Source organism: Myxine glutinosa, chromosome 4 (assembly GCF_964187855.1).
Source record: "Myxine glutinosa chromosome 4, kmMyxGlut1.1, whole genome shotgun sequence".
Lineage (NCBI taxonomy): Eukaryota > Metazoa > Chordata > Myxini > Myxiniformes > Myxinidae > Myxine > Myxine glutinosa.
Window position 1 is genome coordinate 10818935 of NC_136264.1, and position 21553 is coordinate 10840487.

At 42.5% G+C, this 21553-nt stretch overlaps 1 protein-coding gene across 1 annotated transcript in view; it reads right to left on the reverse strand.

Moving 5' to 3' along the window:
• The window catches only part of LOC137424409 (laminin subunit beta-1), a 193138-nt gene that overhangs the window by 97696 nt on the left and 73889 nt on the right, over positions 1–21553 (reverse strand). The window contains exons 11-14 of the mRNA XM_068111835.2: positions 14268–14456; positions 13728–13907; positions 11920–12032; positions 7706–7785 (exon numbers count right to left, since the gene is read on the reverse strand). Coding sequence (XP_067967936.1) covers positions 7706–7785; positions 11920–12032; positions 13728–13907; positions 14268–14456 — 562 coding nt within the window. The remainder of the gene's footprint in view (positions 1–7705; positions 7786–11919; positions 12033–13727; positions 13908–14267; positions 14457–21553) is intronic.

Below are 21553 nucleotides of genomic sequence, written 5' to 3' on the forward strand. Positions count from 1 at the left end.
ATGTTTTTCTCAATTTTCTCTCGCTAACAAGAAACAAAAACATCTTAATTAAAAACAGGCCGAAGTATAAAACTAAACTTTTTCAGAATTAGTTTTTCAATTTTCTCTCGCTAACAAGAATAAACAAACATCTAGATTAAAAACAGGCCAAAGTATAAAATTGTGAACATTTTCAGATTTTTTTCTCAATTTTCTCTCGCTAACAAAAATAAACAAACATTTGAATTAAAAACAGGCCAAAATATAAAACTGTGAACGTTTTCAGATTTTTTTCTCAATTTTCTCTCGCGAACAAGAATAAACAAACATCTAAATTAAAAACAGGTCAAAGTATAAAACTGTGAACTTTTTCAGATTTTTTTCTCAATTTTCTCTCGCTAACAAGAATAAACAAACATCTAAATTAAAAACAGGTCAAAGTATGAAACTGTGACCTTTATCTGATTTTTTCCCTCAATTTTCTCTCGCTAACAAGAATAAACACACATTTAAATTAAAAACAGGCCAAAGTATAAAACTGTGAACTTTTTCAGATGTTTTTCTCAATTTTCTCCCGCTAACAAGAATAAAAAACATCTTAATTAAAAACAGGTCAAAGTATAAAACTGTGAACTTTTTCAGATTTTTTTCTCAATTTTCTCTCGCTAACAAGAATAAACAAACATCTAAATTAAAAACAGGTCAAAGTATGAAACTGTGACCTTTTTCAGATTTTTTCCCTCAATTTTCTCTCGCTAACAAGAATAAACACACATTTAAATTAAAAACAGGTCAAAGTATAAAACTGTGAACTTTTTCAGATTTTTTTCTCAATTTTCTCTCGCTAACAAGAATAAACAAACATCTAAATTAAAAACAGGCCAAAGTATAAAACTGTGAACTTTTTCAGATGTTTTTCTCAATTTTCTCTCGCTAACAAGAATAAAAAACATCTTAATTAAAAACAGGCCGAAGTATAAAACTAAACTTTTTCAGAATAATTAATTTTTCAATTTTCTCTCGCTAACAAGAATAAACAAACATCTAAATTAAAAACAGGTCAAAGTATAAAACTGAACTTTTTCAGATGTTTTTCTCAATTTTCTCTCGCTAACAAGAAACAAAAACATCTTAATTAAAAACAGGCCGAAGTATAAAACTAAACTTTTTCAGAATTAGTTTTTCAATTTTCTCTCGCTAACAAGAATAAACAAACATCTAAATTAAAAACAGGTCAAAGTATGAACCTGTGAACTTTTTCAGATTTTTTTCTCAATTTTCTCTCGCTAACAAGAATAAACAAACATTTGAATTAAAAACAGGCCAAAGTATAAAATTGTGAACATTTTCAGATTTTTTTCTCAATTTTCTCTCGCTAACAAAAATAAACAAACATTTGAATTAAAAACAGGCCAAAATATAAAACTGTGAACGTTTTCAGATTTTTTTCTCAATTTTCTCTCGCGAACAAGAATAAACAAACATCTAAATTAAAAACAGGTCAAAGTATAAAACTGTGAACTTTTTCAGATTTTTTTCTCAATTTTCTCTCGCTAACAAGAATAAACAAACATCTAAATTAAAAACAGGTCAAAGTATGAAACTGTGACCTTTATCTGATTTTTTCCCTCAATTTTCTCTCGCTAACAAGAATAAACACACATTTAAATTAAAAACAGGCCAAAGTATAAAACTGTGAACTTTTTCAGATGTTTTTCTCAATATTCTCTCGCTAACAAGAATAAAAAACATCTTAATTAAAAACAGGTCAAAGTATAAAACTGTGAACGTTTTCAGATTTTTTTCTCAATTTTCTCTCGCTAACAAGAATAAACAAACATCTAAATTAAAAACAGGTCAAAGTATGAAACTGACCTTTTTCAGATTTTTTCCCTCAATTTTCTCTCGCTAACAAGAATAAACACACATTTAAATTAAAAACAGGCCAAAGTATAAAACTGTGAACTTTTTCAGATTTTTTTCTCAATTTTCTCTCGCTAACAAGAATAAACAAACATCTAAATTCAAAACAGGCCAAAGTATAAAACTGAACTTTTTCAGATGTTTTTCTCAATTTTCTCTCGCTAACAAGAATAAAAAACATCTTAATTAAAAACAGGCCGAAGTATAAAACTAAACTTTTTCAGAATAATTAATTTTTCAATTTTCTCTCGCTAACAAGAATAAACAAACATCTAAATTAAAAACAGGTCAAAGTATAAAACTGAACTTTTTCAGATGTTTTTCTCAATTTTCTCTCGCTAACAAGAAACAAAAACATCTTAATTAAAAACAGGCCGAAGTATAAAACTAACTTTTTCAGAATTAGTTTTTCAATTTTCTCTCGCTAACAAGAATAAACAAACATCTAAATTAAAAACAGGTCAAAGTATGAAACTGTGAACTTTTTCAGATTTTTTTCTCAATTTTCTCTCGCTAACAAGAATAAACAAACATTTGAATTAAAAACAGGCCAAAGTATAAAATTGTGAACATTTTCAGATTTTTTTCTCAATTTTCTCTCGCTAACAAGAATAAAAAACATCTTAATTAAAAACAGGCCGAAGTATAAAACTAAACTTTTTCAGAATAATTAATTTTTCTATTTTCTCTCGCTAACAAGAATAAACAAACATCTTAATTAAAAACAGGCCGAAGTATAAAACTAAACTTTTTCAGAATTAGTTTTTCAATTTTCTCTCGCTAACAAGAATAAATAAACATCTTCTTCTTCTTTTTTTTTTTTTTTTTTTTTTTTTGTTGTTGTTGTTGTTGTTGTTGTATACAATATCGAGGCTCGTGAAAGAGCGAACATTAATCACACAGAAAGACAAACCGACACATAAAACATATAACATAGGGAGCGGTAGACAAGATGGGGAGAGAGGGGGAAGGACACAAACACAACATTTGAGAGCAGGGACCGAGAGACATGGAGACATCGAGAGATCTGAGAGAGGGCGAGGGCTTTGGGGGGGGGGGGGGGCGTGGGAAGGGGGCAGTGGGAGAGGTATAAAACATATGGACACTGCCAGGACTTCCAGGAAAGAAGTTGGAATTTCAAACAAGGTGGATCTGGGGTGAATTAGCGGGGGTAGAAAAGATCAAGGTTTTGGATGGGGGAAGATAAGAGATGGTGGTGAACAGCTGTTTTAAAGACCTGGAGGGAGGAGTGGGATTGAAGGGAGTGAGGGAGTTTGTTCCAGAGGCGGGAGAAAAGAGGAATGAAAGAGTGAAGGTGAGCGGAGAGCCGAGATTTCGGCAGTTTAACCATCAGAGGGTTGCTGGCAGATCTTGTGCGACCTGTAGGAATATTTGGGGGACAGAGCACAGAGAGAGCTGGGGGTGCAAGGCCGGAGAGGAGTCGGTAGAAGACAGAAAGACCACCTACCTGCCTGCGGTGAGTGAGTGAAAGGCCCTCAGAGATAGCTTCATCGCGGGAGATTCCAATAATTCTGAAAGCTTTGGTTTCAACAGCGTGAAGCCGAGCTAGGTGTGAGGCAGGAGCACCGGCCCATAGGGGAGAACAGTATTCCATTGAGCTGCGGATGAAAGCCTTGTATGTGGTGAGGAGCTCAGGTGTGCCGAGGAAGGACTTCGCACGACGGAGGATGCCCAGTCGGCGACTGGCTTTGGAGGCCAGCTTGGAAATGTGGTTTTCCCAAGAAAGATCATGGCAGATAGTGAGACCCAAAATCTTGAGCGACAGAACTTCTTGGAGAGGATTGTTGAGAAAGTAGATGGGAGGGTTGTCCAGTCGATCTTTTCGGAGAGACATAGTAAGAGTGTGAGATTTGTCAGGATTGAAAGACATGTTCCACTTGTTTGACCAGTCTGTGATTTTGTCCAGGTCTTCAGAGAGTGAGGAGGCAGCAGACTGCCGATCTGAGGGAAGAGGAATGGAGCGGCAGAGAGTGGAGTCATCAGCAAAGAGATAGAGAGGATTTTCGAGAGAGTCAGAGAGATCATTGATGAAGACCAGAAAAAGCACGGAGCCCAGAACACTGCCTTGGGGAACTCCAGCCTGAACAGGAAGAGGAGATGAGAGAAACCCATTCAGGGCCACACGTTGACGACGACTAGAGAGGAAGTCCGCCAGCCATGCGTGGAGATTTCCATGGATACCAAAGGAGGAGAGTTTGGTGAGCAGAGCGGGGTGCCAGACCGTGTCGAAGGCACGTGATATGTCGAGGGAGACAGCTCTAATTTCCTGTTTGGCATTGAGGACCTCCATCCATTGTTGAGACAGCAGAAGCAGCATGTCCAGAGTAGAGTGACCTGGTCTGAAACCAAATTGATGATCAGAGATCAAGCCATTGGAGAAGAGGAAAGATTTCATATCAGAAGCAATGATGGATTCCATGACTTTGCTGATAATTGGGAGAAGGCTGATTGGTCTGTAGTTGCTAGGATCTGTTTTTGCACCTTTTTTGTGCAAAGCGGTGATGTTGGCTGATTTCCAAGCAGATGGCAGTTGACCTTGAGCAAAAGAGAGGGTGAAGAGAACAGAGAGAGGGTGAGATAGAGCAGCAGAGCAGGATTTTAGGACCCGTGGGCTGATGCCGTCGGGTCCAGTTGCAGAATCAGAGTCGAGGGTTGACAGAAACTTTCCCACCTTGTCAGGAGGAAAGGACACGGAGTCCAGGAGCAGCAGGGTACGACTGGGTATGGTGGGTACAGAGAGGGATGGGTTTGGGACACAAGATTTAGAGGCAAACACAGAGTTGAGGCATTCAGCTTTTTCACGTGCGGAGTCAGCTGTGTAGCCGTTTGAGGTAAGGGAGGGGATGGAGGGGGAACAAACACCAGAAACGGATTTGACCAGACGCCACCAGGATTTGGAAGAGGGAGACAGATAAGAGAGTTCGGTCTTGAGAACGGAGAGATATTGTTTCCTGGCTCTCCTGAGGGTGGACACACACTTGTTTCGGGCTTTGTGAAAGGAAATGAGATTTCCTTCCGTTGGATTTGCTTTCCAGGAGACGAAGGCAAGTTGTTTCTGGGCAACAGCCTCACCACAAGATTCCGTGTACCATGGACGGGAGGAAGGGTATGACAACTGAAGACGAGATGGGATAAATCTGTGCATGAGAGAGAGCAATTTACTTTGGAAGAATTCCCAGGATGAGTTGATGTCAGAGGTGGTAGAGATGGGAGACCAGTCCAGATGATTGATGGCTGCTTGAAGACCGTGCCAGTTGGCCTGAGTGAAATGCCAGACTCGTCGACGCTGAGCAGGCTCCCTGAGGATGGTCAGAGAGATGTCCACTTTAACAAGGACATGATCAGATGTTCCGATCGGAGCAGAAGAAGAGCAGCAGACATTTTCAGGGAAGTTAGTCATAACCAAGTCCAGAAGAGAAGATGTTCCGTTGACTGAGATCCGGGTCGGGAAATTGACAGATTGTGTCAGTCCCAGTGAGTCGCAGAAGTCCTTTGCTGAGGAGCCATGGCTGGTGAGAGAGGTACCCACACCCAGCCAACTGGCATGATGACAGTTGAAATCACCACATATGAGGAAGAGAGAGTTGGGATGAGTAGATAGAAGTTGGTCCATATCATCAGACAGCGAGATGTAGATGGAGTCATCACTGTTTGGTGGACGGTACAACACACATATGAACAAGAGGTGGGAGCGAAGGGGAAGTCGTAGCCAGAGGTATTCCTGGGGGTGAGGTGGAGAGAGTGCAGTGCAGGACGAGTGAGGAAGAGAGTTTTTGATAAAGATAGCAACCCCGCCTCCAGGACGAGGCTCAGGTCTATCATACCGGAGGAGGGAGTAGCCCGGGAGAGATACTATGGAATCAGAGACATCATAAAGGAGGAAAGTTTCTGTTAAGCAGATCACGTCTGGTTTGACAGAAGCAACCTGTATGGAGAGATCGGTTAAGTTTGAACGAAGGCCCCGGATGTTTGAGGTCCATACCGTTAATGAAGAGGAAGGGGGAGCATCAGATACAGAACAGGGGGGAGGAGGGGTAGGGTAAGATGTGGAAGAGGTGGAAGAGGTAGGGAGAGCTGTTGAAGGTGTGTCAGAGATTTCAGAATAGCTCGGAGAAAGGGAAGGATGGGGCGGACAAAAGGTTTGATGGTGATTGGGTGAGCCACAATGAGGTGTTATTTGAGGAGGGGGAAGAGCGAGGCAGAAGGTTGGGGGAGATGGAGGTGAGAGTTTGAAGGGGGAAGAAGCGGGGAGGACGCTTTGAGGAGGGGGAGTGAGCGGGGGGAAATTGAGAAGCAATGAGGGTGGGGAGATTTGAAGGGGAGGGGTGAGGGGGGAGTTTGGGAGGGAAGGGACAAGGGGAGGGATTTGAAAGGGATGGGATATGGGGGAGATTTGGAGGGGAGGGGTGAGGCAGGAGTCTAGGAGGGGAGGGGCGAGGGGGCGTCTTGGCGGGGAGGGGTGAGGGGGTAGTTTAGGAGGGAGGGGGCAAGGGGGGAAGTTTCTAAATTAAAAACAGGTCAAAGTAGGAAACTGTGAACTTTTTCAGATTTTTTTTCTCAATTTTCTCTCGCTAACAAGAATAAACAAACATTTGAATTAAAAACAGGCCAAAGTATAAAATTGTGAACGTTTTCAGATTTTTTTCTCAATTTTCTCTCGCTAACAAAAATAAACAAACATTTGAATTAAAAACAGGCCAAAATATAAAACAACGTTTTCAGATTTTTTTCTCAATTTTCTCTCGCTAACAAGAATAAACAAACATCTAAATTAAAAACAGGTCAAAGTAGGAAACTGTGAACTTTTTCAGATTTTTTTTCTCAATTTTCTCTCGCTAACAAGAATAAACAAACATTTGAATTAAAAACAGGCCAAAGTATAAAATTGTGAACGTTTTCAGATTTTTTTCTCAATTTTCTCTCGCTAACAAAAATAAACAAACATTTGAATTAAAAACAGGCCAAAATATAAAACAACGTTTTCACATTTTTTTCTCAATTTTCTCTCGCTAACAAGAATAAACAAACATTTGAATTAAAAACAGGCCAAAGTATAAAATTGTGAACGTTTTCAGATTTTTTTCTCAATTTTCTCTCGCTAACAAAAATAAACAAACATTTGAATTAAAAACAGGCCAAAATATAAAACAACGTTTTCACATTTTTTTCTCAATTTTCTCTCACGAACAAGAATAAACAAACATCTAAATTAAAAACAGGTCAAAGTATAAAACTGTTAATTGTTTTCAGATTTTTTTCTCAATTTTCTCTCGCTAAATGTTGAATGTTTCAAAACGGAAATGCACTCACAAGTACATCGGTCACAAGTAATTTGTCCCACTACTGGTGTGCCTGAATTTCACCGAAACACCGATATTACATTTCCAATAATGTCGACACATAATCACAAATAATCCCACAATAAACAATATTCACAATGAATCATGGGAAATAATTTTGAAACAAGGACATACTCAAGGGTGAAAATGTCATTGAGATAAATATGGATGAAAATACCAAGAGGAAGGTTATTGATGACAATGAACACCTAACTACCTTGTGAGTGCATTCATAAGAGATACATTTAAGTTTATCAAGGCAATCGATGTTAGAAAGGTCACAAACAAAAAGGACAGATGGGAAACATATATAACGGGAAACCTTGTGTAATATGAACAGACAAATGACCAAATGAATGGTAAAACAGTCTTGTCACAGGTGGGGATAGGGAGGGTGTGTTAACATAAAATACCTTTTAACACAGATCAGTGAAAGAACTTACTGGTTGTCAAGAGATCCTCCCACATCACACTCGCACGGCCGGCATCCGATGGAGTCAGATCCGAGTGCCCAATGTTCTGGCTGGAAATAAGTGTTAACATAAGAAATTGTTTTTTCAATACTTGCACAGACACATAAATGGCTGGCCTGTCTGACAGACGAAGATAAATCCTCCAATCAGGAAGCAGAATGGAATGATGTATCATGGCTTTTGATTGGAGTAAATGCTCAGCCTCATGATCAAACTCAGTTAGCCTGATATTGTGAAAGAGTAGCCGTACCAACATACACACCAATGGGAATTGCGAGAAAAAGGAGAAATCATTAAAATAACAGCACCTGTGTATCTTGCCACATTTTGTTACAGAAAACATTTGTTAAAACTTGCTTATCCATTTTTGGCCTTCTTACCTGCTAGCATTTGCTAACGAACCTGCAACCAACCAGTTAACAAATTCCAAATTTATAACAGAAAGGAACTCCTAGCCGTACGGTAGGTGTGCCCACACGAAAATCCATTGATACACCTTAACACAGAGTTCGTCCAAGGCAGAAAGCCCCCTTGAGGAGGGGGCAAAATAAGTCGCTACAACCTTTGTCATGTGACCACTAACCCCACCCCACTCCCCCCCCCCACCCCACCCCCCCGGCAATTTTTGCTGAGATTGGATAAGTAGTGACCAAATGTATCACGTTCAGACAGACACCAAATTGCATATTTTAGTATGATGATATACAGTGCCTTCAGAAAGTATTCACACCCCTTGACTTTTTTCACATTTTGTTGCATTACAGCCTGAATTTAAAATGAATTAAATTGAGATTTTTCGTCACTGATCTACACGTAATACTCCATAATGACAAAGTGGAATGTTTAGAGATTTTTTTTACAAATTAACTGAAAATGAAATATATAAATATCTAATTTACATAGGTATTCAACCTCCTGAGTCAATACTTCGTAGACGTGCCTTTGGCAGTGATTACAGCTTCGAGTCTTCTCGGGTATGTCTGTATCAGTTTTGCACATCTGGATTTGTGGAGTTTCTCCCATTCTTCCTTAAAGATTTTCTCAAGCTCTGTCAAGTTGGATGGGAAGCGTCCGTGAACAGCAATCTTCAAGTCTTTCCACAGATTTTCAATGGAATTCAAGAGTTCAACTGACAGTTCCTTAGACTTCATGGTAGAGTTTTGCTCTGACATGCACTGTCAACTGTGCAACCTTATATAGAAAGGTGCGTTTCTTTCTAAACCATGTTCAATCAATTAAAATCGGCCACAGGTGGACTCCTATCAAGTTGTAGAGACATCTCAAGGATGATCAAAGGAAATTGGATGCACCTGAGCTCAATTTGGAGTGTCATAGCAAAGGGTATCATGAATACTTATTGATTCAAGACATTTAAGCTTTTCATTTTTAATTATTCTGGAAAATTTCGAAAAAAACAAATTTCCACTTTGATATTATGGGGTATTATGAGTAGGTCAGTGGGAAAAAAATCTCAATTTAAGCCATTTTAAATTCAGGCTGCAACAACAAAATGTGAAAAAAGTTAACGGGTGTGAATACTTTCTGAAGGTGCTGTATATTCTGGCAGAATTGCATACACAATAAATAGACAGTCCCAAAGGCATATAAAGCAGACGAGTTGTATTCATCGATTTTTCAGAAGACTTTGTGGACCGAGTGAGCGTATAAGAGAGGTAGGTGGTACATCTGCTTTAACGGTGAGTCAAATTGAATGTTCTGTTTCGTTTGAATATCAGGAGGCTTGGAGGAGTCCACGTCATTTAATTCAATGAAGACCAATCATCGTGGGACAATGCTCTGCTCATGGAATTGTTGGCACCATTTAATAGTATGGTGGATTCCACAAACAATTCTGCCTCAAGATAGAGGGTTGTGTTTGTATTCGAATAATATAATCATTCTCTCCAGAGTATTATAGCGAGCAGCAGACACATGTTTTCCTCGAATGACCTTGCTCATGTTATTTGTCGTTTTCCCAATTGTATGTCCCTCCCTTTTCCATATGTTCCCCCTGTTTTACATTGTCGATGCACTGATCACACAGCCACTATCATTCAGTTCTTTGATGAACTTCAAACTTTTTATTACTTAGTGAGACACACATTATTCTTGCCAAAATGATCATTTTTACCTGCAATGTGTTGCAGATCTACAAGAGCTCCATGCGGTTGTTGTTGTGAATGTCGATGGGGGTGCATTTTTGAAATGTGCACCCATTGGTCGGATAGCTGCAGGAGCCACCAAAATCTGTCACTTGACTCCACCCACCATGGCATTCAGCCAAAATAATATGCCTGCCATATTGGTGGGCCTAAGGCGTCAGGCCTGTAGGCCTCTGCTGATTATACAATACCGGGGTTTGTTGCGTCAGATTTCCATTGGTATTATTTGGGTTGAGTGCTACTCATGATGAGGGACGACAAAAATCTAAATATATGTCAAATAAAAACGAGGGACCCCAAAAAATCGAATCATATGACGAATAAAAATAATCAAAAACGTAATTTTTGAAAGGCGTCTCATTGGGGTTAAGCAATCCGTGACAGTGTGATGGATCGACTCGTTCTGATATAACCGTGGTGGAGATTGCCACGGATGAGATGTATCAAGTTATCTTTGAATAGATCATAAAATGTGTGTTTCCCAATCATGCTGCTGGTTTTTTCGGTTTTTCCAACATGATGCCCCACCACATGACCTACGACGTCATAGTTATCGTTAAAAATTATACAGGAAGAGCTGCTCCAATGGTGAAAATGTATTGGCAATCGGACCAACGGTTGCAGAGAAAGGCATACTCACGTTCCGTGCAGACAAACAGACAGACAAACAAACAAATGGACCCAAATGTAATACCCTCTCCTCTGGCAAGACTAATGAAAAGAGAGTGTTACTAAAGGTAGTAGCAGAAATGGACAAAGTTGAAAGATGAATTTTACAGCTAATGCATATCAAGAGAATGAATAAAATTAACCACCCAAGAAATAACAACAAGAAATATGTCGTGCATAGCGCGATACTTGCAAAATCCCTAAAATAAGCTGTTGACCGTTTGACCTATGTTGACCTCAAATATAATTGGTGGTTGAATTCAGTGATCTGATATGCAAATCCTGTTCAAATTTCAAGTCAATCAGATAAAATTGACGATTTTAGAAAATTTGGCTGATGTTGACCTTTTCACCTTTAGTCCTCAAAAATTAATCAGTGGTTGAATTAAGTGACCAGATATGCAAATCATGCTCAAATTTCAAGTCAATTGGATGAAAATTGAGGATGTAAGAAATTCCACCTTAAGTTGTTGACCTTTGTTTGGCCTATGTTGACCGTTTGGCCAGTGTTGAGCTCACAAATAATTTGTGGTTGAATTCAGTGACCTGATTTGCAAATCCTCTTCAAATTTCAAGTCAATCGGATAAAAATTGAGGATTTTGTAATTCCACCTTAATTTGTTGACCTTTGGCCTATGTTGACCGTTTGGCCTATGCTGACCTCAAAAATAATTGGTGGTTGAATTCAGTGACGTGATTTGCAAAATCCTCTTCAAATTTCAATTCAATCGGACAGAAATTGAGGATTTTAGAAATTTGACAAAGTTGTTGACCTTTGGCCTATGTTGACATTTTGACGTTAAAATCAATAGCTTTCTTCCTTATGGCCAACTCTACCGTTTGGTGAAGTTTTCTAAAGATTGGTTTAAAATTGTGACCTGTAGGTGATTGACATACAGACAGACAAGCAGAATAACGCACATGACCAACCAATATACCTGAAAAATCTTCAATTTTCACAGGTAATAATGACTACGTTGATCTCAAAAGAAATTAGAAGCCGTTTCCATTCACTTGATGCCCATATGAACCATCGTACCACAAACAAGCGGTAAAAGTGGAGTGTAATAAAGAGTGTTGGGAGAAACATTGAAATAAAGCAAGGCTTCAGACGTGGTGCTTCCTGAACTCTTGAAAACACTGAGATTATGTTTGCTGTTTGGCAACATTCAAACAGGCCAAGAGAAGCCATATGTGCAGGATGTTTGTGTCTCGCGGTGCAGACGGCAGCTGAAAGAGATCGATTCATTTAACCAGCCATTGTTCTGGGATGAGGAACAGAGGATGAGCCTGAGCTGGCTCCAGAAACAGGAAGTAGTTGTGTAAAGGTTTAACTTAGAATGGTACACATACCAGGCATTGGTCACATTTTTGTCCGGTAACAAAGCGCTTGCAGAAGCAGTCACCCGTAGTCTGATCACAGACGTCTCCACTTCCAACGGTACCGAGCGGATTGCAATGGCAGGCTGCGGGCAAGGACAGAAAATAAGAGGCTTTGGGGTCCGAGCAGAAATGCATGTCCAGTACTAATAAACACGTGCGCTCCGGTAATGGCTACACACCACCCACAGGTGGGGAACAGACAAAAAAGGCACACGTTTGGCATCAAGGACGTGTTACTTCAGACTGACCAGTCATTGCTCCGCGCTTGAGCCTATGGACATCTAGGTATCCTTGGCTTAGAAAGCACCAGTTTATGGGTGCTACACCGCACAGAGCCGCATTGTTTAGGCAATGGTCATGATAATTTAGGCATATGTGCTGGTTTTATCACCTGTTCTTCTGCACAATCACTTGTACTCCTGACATTGTAGTTGTCTGGTCACTGATTAGGATTCAGATTAGGACAGAACTACAAGCCAGCGACTGCTGGCTTGTAGTTCTGGCTCTGCTCCTGTTGCTAGTTACGGTAGTGAGTAGACTGCTAGTTCGGGTTGTGAGACTGCCACTGAGTCTGGACCTAAGGTTGCTACTGGCTCTGGTGGACCACCTACTATTGTTTGGGGGGAGTACTCCAGAAGGAGTAACAATGACTATACAACTTTTTCCATAGCTCATTGCAACAATGCAACAGCTATGCGTTGCAGGCCCTCCCTGGCTGTGGAACCAATGGCAACAGGTAGAACATTGCACAGCACCACACTGTTCAGATACAGACCTCTGCCGCTCAGCGGTGCACTTGTGCCTTGCCAGGTCAACTTCTCTGCGGAAACACCTTCTGCACTCCAGTCATTGCACCTGATCTTGTCTGGGCAAGCCTGGACTGTTGGCTAAGCTGGTGTTACAGACCTGAGCTGTAGGTGTGACACCAACCCGCATTGTGGTACGTTGCCTCGCACTACCCCTCTTCTGGAATCCTCACGGCCTTTAGGTCAAGGCGGATCAGATCTCTCCACTTCCTTTGAAGCCCTCCTGCACGGGGAGTCTGGAGCAAACCAAACAAACAAAGCCATCTTGGATATATGATGTTTAGGCATTCGAGTCACGTGACCAAGGCATTCGAGTCACGTGACCAAGCCATTCCAGCTGACTCCTTGTCAAATTGGCGATTGCAGTCTCCAAATCTCCTCATTGCTCTTTCAAAGTCTTCGATGCAAGGTGCGGTTCCCACTGTTGCCTTCTGGTGATGCTCGGGAGGGTGCAGATGCATTGGTGGTGGAAGGCATCAACTCTCTTGGTGTCTCTGTAGGGGAACACAACTCTCTGAGCCATAAAGCACATCGGCTGGCACACATGTTGTTTCGTGATTTTCTTAAGAACAGTCTGGCGAAGGGCACCAAAGGCCCTGGCTGCATTTGCAATTCGTTTGTCAACCTCAACATCCATCCTTCCATGAGAGGTAATTATGGGGCCAAGGTAAGAGAACTCATTCAAATATTCAATTGCACTTTCACCCAAGACATGCCCATCACCAGAAAAACTTGTTCTTGGAGCGGCTCATCTCTAGGCCGAAGGCTTTTGCCACTTTGGCATACACCAACACGGCTTGCTCTGCTCCTGAGCTAGTAGTTGCTAACAGGGCTGCATCATCTACAAATTGTGCTTCAGACACCCATTTCTCTTGGGCATTTCTGGCCAATCTTCTGAAAAGTTTACTTGTTTCACACTTGTGAAAATGTTTGTCCACATAATATGTCAATTCATTGTACAAGCCTGCGTACGCTGGCAGCCGGCAGGGTCATTCGCATCAAGGCCAAAGTATCCGGACTTGCAGCGGTCACAGCGTTCCCCTTCCACGTTGGCTTTGCAGTGGCATCGTCCAGCCTCCAGGCCTAACAATGGGTCTGTGAGACCGTCACAAACCCCGGCGCTCTCAGAGCCTTCTGGGTCACAATCACATGCTGGACGGGCAGGATGTGGGAGGGAAGAGTGGAGGAATCAACACATGGTTAATATTTTAGGCCCATGAAGAACAAATAGGAAGTGGTGGCAAATAGAGGAGACAATAATTGCGAAAAAGGGAAACGTTTGAGGAGAGAAAAGAAATGGGGAAATGTATTGCAAGAGGATAATAAAAAATAAAAGGAGGGCGAGGGAATGTAAAGTCATGGTGGGGTGGGACGGGGTGGATCATAAAATTGCAGCACTTTGTTTATTTCATAAGCGCCCAAGGCCCGCATGATTGGAGACAGTTGAGAGATAACTCAGGAAGATATGATGAAGGCAAGGGTGGCAGTTAGTACAAATAAATAAAAACGCACAGACGCAGATGTCCGGGTCCCTCGAGTCTCGTCCGCGACTCTGGTAGTAGTAAGGCTTGCAGAGCTCGCAGGAGCGACCAGTGGTGTGATGCTGACAGTTGTCGCAGACGCCACCGCCCACATTTCCCGATGCCATGAACACCGCCATGTCAAAGTGACACTTTGTGGCGTGGCCATGGCAGTTGCAGCCTGCAAGTTCACATATTGGTCTTTGAACATACATGCAAAATACATGCAACATACGACATACAACTTTGTTACCTGCCGTGACAGCAAAACAGAACGAGTCAGTGCTGCTCACTACAAGTGACAAGACCAGCAATAAACATTTCTAACAATCTGTGGGTCTAGCCTTGGCTCACTAGCTAAGGGAAAGGTGTATGGTTCACGTGTGAGAAGTGTTATGATTTATGGGAGCGAGACATGGGTAATGAACGTAGAGCAGCAACGAAGGCTGGAAAGGGTGGAAATGCGAATGGTTCGGTGGATGTGCGGAGTATCGTTGAGAGAGAGGAAGACAAATGATGAATTGCGAAAGATGGTGGGAATAGAGCCTGTTATGGATGCTGTGAAGAGGAACAGGTTGAGATGGTTTGGTCATGTGTTGAGGAAGGATGAAAGTGACTGGTTGAGAAGAGTGATGGAAATGAATGTAGAAGGAAGTAGAGGACGGGGAAGACCGAGAAAGACTTGGCTAAAGATGGTCGAAGAAGAAATGCGGGCGAGGGGGTTAACAAGGAGAGATGCAGAAAATAGGGCAAAATGGAGAAGATGCTCTAACAGCAACTGATGTTAGATGGAGGCTGCCCCTTCACCCCGTTCCTCACGTCAAATGGCATTACTGCAGGCCCTACCCGAGACAAGGCAGAATGTCTAAACTCTGCCTTTGCTTACAAATCTCGTGAACCTAATTCATCCCACCGTGTCCTGTTCTTACTCAGACATACCCACTGCCAAGTGTCTTTCTCACCCGAGAAGGTGGAGAATGTTTTGGCCTTGACCCTGCTTCGGTGACTGGCCCAGATGGCACCAATGCCCATGTTCTCATATGCTGCTCTGACATTCTCGCTTCCCCTCTATCTACCATATTCAGTCTGTCCTCTTTTGGCTGCCTCCCCCCTCTGCATGTAAGTCAAAAGATAACTCTCGCTGAGAATAAGGGGGCAAAAACAGACCCTACCGACAATAGACCGGCTTGATGAAGTGCAATTATAAGCAAAGTCATGGAATCCATCATTGCTTCTGAGGTCAAGTCTTTCTTGTTTTCGAGCAGCCTGATCTTTGATAATCAGTTTCGATTCCGTCCCGGTCACTCAGCTCTGAACGTGGTCGTGCTCCTCTCTCAGAAATTGGTGGAGGCCCTCTATTTCAAACAGCAGGTTCGGACTGTCTCCCTGGACATATCTTGGCCATTTAACACATTTGGCATCTTCTTTGCATGCCAAGTAATCTTTGCACTTCACCTCTGCCTGTGGCATAGAAGAAGAACACCTTCCTTTCTGAATTTTTGACTTCCTCCACGCACAGTCTACCAGTGGGGTGTGGAGTTACCCAAGCCAGTGTTTTGGGCCCAGTCTTGTTCCTCATCTAAAGTGATACCCTCTCCACTGCTCTGGAAATCCTCTCTTTTTTTTTTTTTTTACAAATGATGTCACATTGTGTCGTACGTACCCCCATTCCCCTGCTAGGCAGATAGCGTCTCTCTGTGTGTGTCTCTGTGTGTGTCTCTGTATGTCTCTCTGTGTGTCTCTCTGTGTGTCTCTGTATGTCTCTCTGTGTGTCTCTCTGTGTGTCTCTCTGTGTGTCTCTCTGTGTGTCTCTCTGTGTGTCTCTCTGTGTGTCTCTGTGTGTCTCTCTGTGTGTCTCTGTGTGTCTCTCTGTGTGTGTCTCTCTGTGTGTCTCTCTGTGTCTCTCTGGTTGTCTCTATTTGTCTCTGTTTGTCTCTGTCTGTCTGTCTGTGTCTGTCTGTCTGTGTGTCTCTCTGTGTCTCTCTGTGTGTCTCTCTGTGTCTCTCTGTGTGTCTCTCTGTGTGTCTCTCTGTGTGTCTCTCTGTGTGTCTCTCTGTGTCTCTCTGTGTGTCTCTCTGTGTGTCTCTCTGTGTGTCTCTCTGTGTGTCTCTCTGTGTGTGTCTCTCTGTGTGTCTCTCTGTGTCTCTCTGGTTGTCTCTATTTGTCTCTGTTTGTCTCTGTCTGTCTGTCTCTCTCTGTCTGTCTGTGTCTGTCTGTCTGTATCTCTCTCTCTCTGCTGAACTGGAAATGATTATTGGACAACGGCCTGATTAATGGAACTGTGCTTCAATCACATTCTGGAAGGGTCGGAAAACAAACCCACCTATTTCCTTCGTCATTCACTGGAAGAGGTTTCGTCTCTTTTCAGTTAATTTTTTCAGTTAATTTTTTTCCCACAATTAACTCAATCAAACAAATACAAGAAACACATGAAACAAGAGAACAGTGGAGGACAGCGAAAAAAAACAGGGCTTGTAGATTTCAGGTCACCATGACAATGTATCGTGATTTAAAAGATATAAAAACAAATAGAGCTACATTCAAAGTACACCTCCCCCATGCTGAATAAATTAATTAATACATCCTCCAGCGAGCGACATTTCCCGGTGGGGGAGGGAGGCCTTCGGCCCCACTGACTGTCTACAGTGGGGAAGTGACAGGCCAATAGATTCTGTCTCATCCCGGGAGATTCCAAAGATGTAGAAGGCCTTGGTTTTCACGGTGTCAAGCTGAGCAAGATGTGAGGCATGGGGAACCAACCCAACGAGAAGAGAAGTACTCCATAAAGCTGTGGATGAAGGTCTTGTCGGTGGATATGAGTTCAGGTGTGCCAAGGAAGTACCTTGTATGACAGGGGATGCCAAGATGGCGACTGGCTTTGGAGGTCAACTTTAAAATGTGGTTTGCCAAATAGATCATGTTGATAATGAGGCCCAAGAGTTGGAGTGACTGAACCTATTGAAGAGGATCGTAAAGAAAGTAGATATAGGAGCGTTTGCCAGATGGTCCTTTCAGAGAGAGATAGTGAGAGTGTGGGATGCGTCGGGATTTAAAGACACGAGTACATTCCAAGTGTTTGACCTTGAGATTTTTTTTCAAAGTCTGAAGAGAGGGAGGAGGCTGCACTCTGGATGTCTGAAGGACGAGGGATGTCACGGCAGAAAGTGGAGTCATCAGCAAATAGACAGAGGATTTTCCAGGGAGTTGGAGAGATAATTGATGAAGATTCGGAATGGGACTGGGCCTAGAACACTGCGTTGGGGAACACCAGCCTTGACAGGGAGAGGAGATGAAAGGATTCCGTTGAGAGCCGCACGTTGGCTACGAGAGTAGAGGAAGGTTTCTGTTGAGAGCCGCACGTTGGCTACGAGAGTAGAGGAAGTCGGTAAGACATGCAGGGAGCTGGCTTTGGATGCCATAGGCAGAGATTGAAGGCTCGAGATATGTTTACAGAGGCGGCCCTGATCTCCTGTCTGACATTGAGGGCCTCCATCCATTGTTGGGTGATTACAAGGACCATGTCCAAGGTGGGGTGACCTGGTCTGAATCCAAATTGATGATCTGAGAAGAGGCTGTTTGAGAAAAGGAAGAATTTCATATCAACTGTGATGATGGATTCCATGACCTTGCTGATGATTGGACGTAAGCTGATCGTTCTGTAGTTAATGGGATCAGTGTTTGCACCTCGGATATGCAAAGCAATGTTTCTACACAGCATCCAGGAGCAGTTGGCTGTGACTGGGTCGGGTAGGTACGGATAGCGAGCGGTTGGCGACACAACATTTGGAAGCAAACACCGAATTGAGGCAAACAACCTCTCATGAGCGGAGTCGGCTGAGGTGCCATTTTAACAGAGAGAATGAATGCAAGTGGAGCATACTCCACAGACAGACTTAACAAGGCTCAGATGTTGCTTTCTCGCTTTCCTGAGAGTACAAACACACTTGTTGCAGGGTTTGTGGAATGATCTAAGATTACCTTCACTCTGGCTTTCCTTCCAGGAAGAGAAGGCAAGTTCTTTCACAGCAACTCCCTCACCACAGGATTCAGGGTACCATGGACGGGAAGAAGGGCAGCATCATTGAAGACGAGATGGGATGAATCTGTGCATGAGAGAGAGAGAGAGAGAGCAGATTTCTGTGGAAGAATTCCCGTGCTGAGTTAACATCGTGGGGGTGGATATCGGAGACCAGTCCTGAAGAGATATGGCTGCTTGCAGTCCCTGTCAATCTGCTCGAGTGAAATGCCAGTGTCGCTGGTACTGAGGTGGCTCCTTCACAATGACCAGAGAGAAAGTTTCTGCATTTCCTTTTCAGTATTTCCTCCCCTCCTCGCTCTTTTCTTTCCTGTTCATCGTTTCCTTGCCGAGTTCCGTTCTAGTTTCCATTGTGCTACAATTTTCTTTGATGCAGGAAAAGAACAGTGCATGACAGCACCTAGTGCAGTCAGAGTCCACCACATATTTATACAGAGTGAACTACAAGGGCATTCAATGTGAACAAGAACAGCACTCGGTAGAGCGCATACCTCCGCCCGGCTTACCGGTCTACAGTGCGTTCAGAAAGTATTCAACCCCTTCACTTTTTCCCATTTTGTTATGTTGCAGCCTTATGCTGAAATCGTTTAAATTCATTTTTTCCCTCATCAATCTGCACTCAATACCCCATAATGACAAAGAGAAAACAGGATTTTAGAAAGTTTTGAAAATTTATTAAAAAGAAAAAACTGAAATATCACATTTACATAAGTATTCAGACCCTTTGCTATGACACTTGAAATTTAGCTCAGGTGCCTCCCATTTCTCTTGATCATCTTTGAGATGTTTCTACACCTTGATTGGAGTCTACCTGTGGTAAATTCAATTGATTGGACATGATTTGGAAAGGCACACACCTGTTTATATAAGGTCTCACAGCTGACGATGCATATCAGAGCAAAACCAAGCCATGAGGTCGAAGGAACTGCCTGCAGAGCTCAGACAGGATTGTGTCGAGGCACAGATCTGGGGAAGCCTACAAAAAACCTCTGCTGCATTGAAGGTTCCCAAGAGCTCAGTGGCCTCCATGATTCTTAAATGGAAGAAGTTTGGAACAACCAGGACTCTTTATAAAGCTGGCCACCCGGCCAAACTGAGCAATCGGGGGGCTGCCGTCTGGCCACTCAACCATAAAGCCCAGATCGGTGGAGTGTTGCAGTGATGGTTGTCCTTCTGGAAGTTTCTCCCATCTCCACACAGGATCTCTGGAGCTCAGCCAGAGTGACCATCGGGTTCTTGGTCACCTCTCTTACCAAGGCCCTTCTCCCCCGATTGTTCAGTTGCTAATCTCTCAAGGGTGAAAAATCAAATAAGAAAAATGTAAAACTTCTCGTATCCGGATCCGGATCTTCACCAAAATCTAAACATTCCGTCCTTGTTGTGCAACCAATCTTTCCACCAAGTTTCATCCAAATCCGTCCATAACTGTTTGCGATATCCTGCTCACAGACAGACAGACAGACAGACAGACAGACAGACAGAAAAACAGGGATGAATACATATGTAACCTCCATCCTCCATCGGTGGCGGAGGTAAAGATCACATTTGACACAGGACGAACGAAAGTTGTCTATGGATAGTAAAGGGAAATACACACACTTTGGATAACCGAGGAACATGCACACACTATGGGCAGCGCAAGATGATTCACACACTCTAGTTAACCTGAAATATGCACACACTCTGAGTACACCAACAACATGCATGCACACCTCTAGTTAACCTGAAATATGCACACACTCTGAGTACACCAACAACATGCATGCACACCTCTAGTTAACCTGAAATATGCACACACTCTGAGTACACCAACAACATGCATGCACACCTCGAGTTAACCTGAAATATGCACACACTCTGAGTACACCAAAAACATGCATGCACACCTCTAGTTAACCTGAAATATGCACACACTCTGAGTACACCAACAACATGCATGCACACCTCTAGTTAACCTGAAATATGCACACACTCTGAGTACACCAACAACATGCATGCACACCTCTAGTTAACCTGAAATATGCACACACTCTGAGTACACCAACAACATGCAGCACACCTCGAGTTAACCTGAAATATGCACACACTCTGAGTACACCAACAACATGCATGCACACCTCGAGTTAACCTGAAATATGCACACACTCTGAGTACACCAACAACATGCATGCACACCTCGAGTTAACCTGAAATATGCACACACTCTGAGTACACCAACAACATGCATGCACACCTCTAGTTAACCTGAAATATGCACACACTCTGAGTACACCAACAACATGCATGCACACCTCTAGTTAACCTGAAATATGCACACACTCTGAGTACACCAACAACATGCATGCACACCTCGAGTTAACCTGAAATATGCACACACTCTGAGTACACCAACAACATGCATGCACACCTCTAGTTAACCTGAAATATGCACACACTCTGAGTACACCAACAACATGCATGCACACCTCGAGTTAACCTGAAATATGCACACACTCTGAGTACACCAACAACATGCATGCACACCTCTAGTTAACCTGAAATATGCACACACTCTGAGTACACCAACAACATGCATGCACACCTCGAGTTAACCTGAAATATGCACACACTCTGAGTACACCAACAACATGCATGCACACCTCTAGTTAACCTGAAATATGCACACACTCTGAGTACACCAACAACATGCATGCACACCTCTAGTTAACCTGAAATATGCACACACTCTGAGTACACCAACAACATGCATGCACACCTCTAGTTAACCTGAAATATGCACACACTCTGAGTACACCAACAACATGCATGCACACCTCGAGTTAACCTGAAATATGCACACACTCTGAGTACACCAACAACATGCATGCACACCTCTAGTTAACCTGAAATATGCACACACTCTGAGTACACCAACAACATGCATGCACACCTCTAGTTAACCTGAAATATGCACACACTCTGAGTACACCAACAACATGCATGCACACCTCTAGTTAACCTGAAATATGCACACACTCTGAGTACACCAACAACATGCATGCACACCTCTAGTTAACCTGAAATATGCACACACTCTGAGTACACCAACAACATGCATGCACACCTCTAGTTAACCTGAAATATGCACACACTCTGAGTACACCAACAACATGCATGCACACCTCGAGTTAACCTGAAATATGCACACACTCTGAGTACACCAACAACATGCATGCACACCTCTAGTTAACCTGAAATATGCA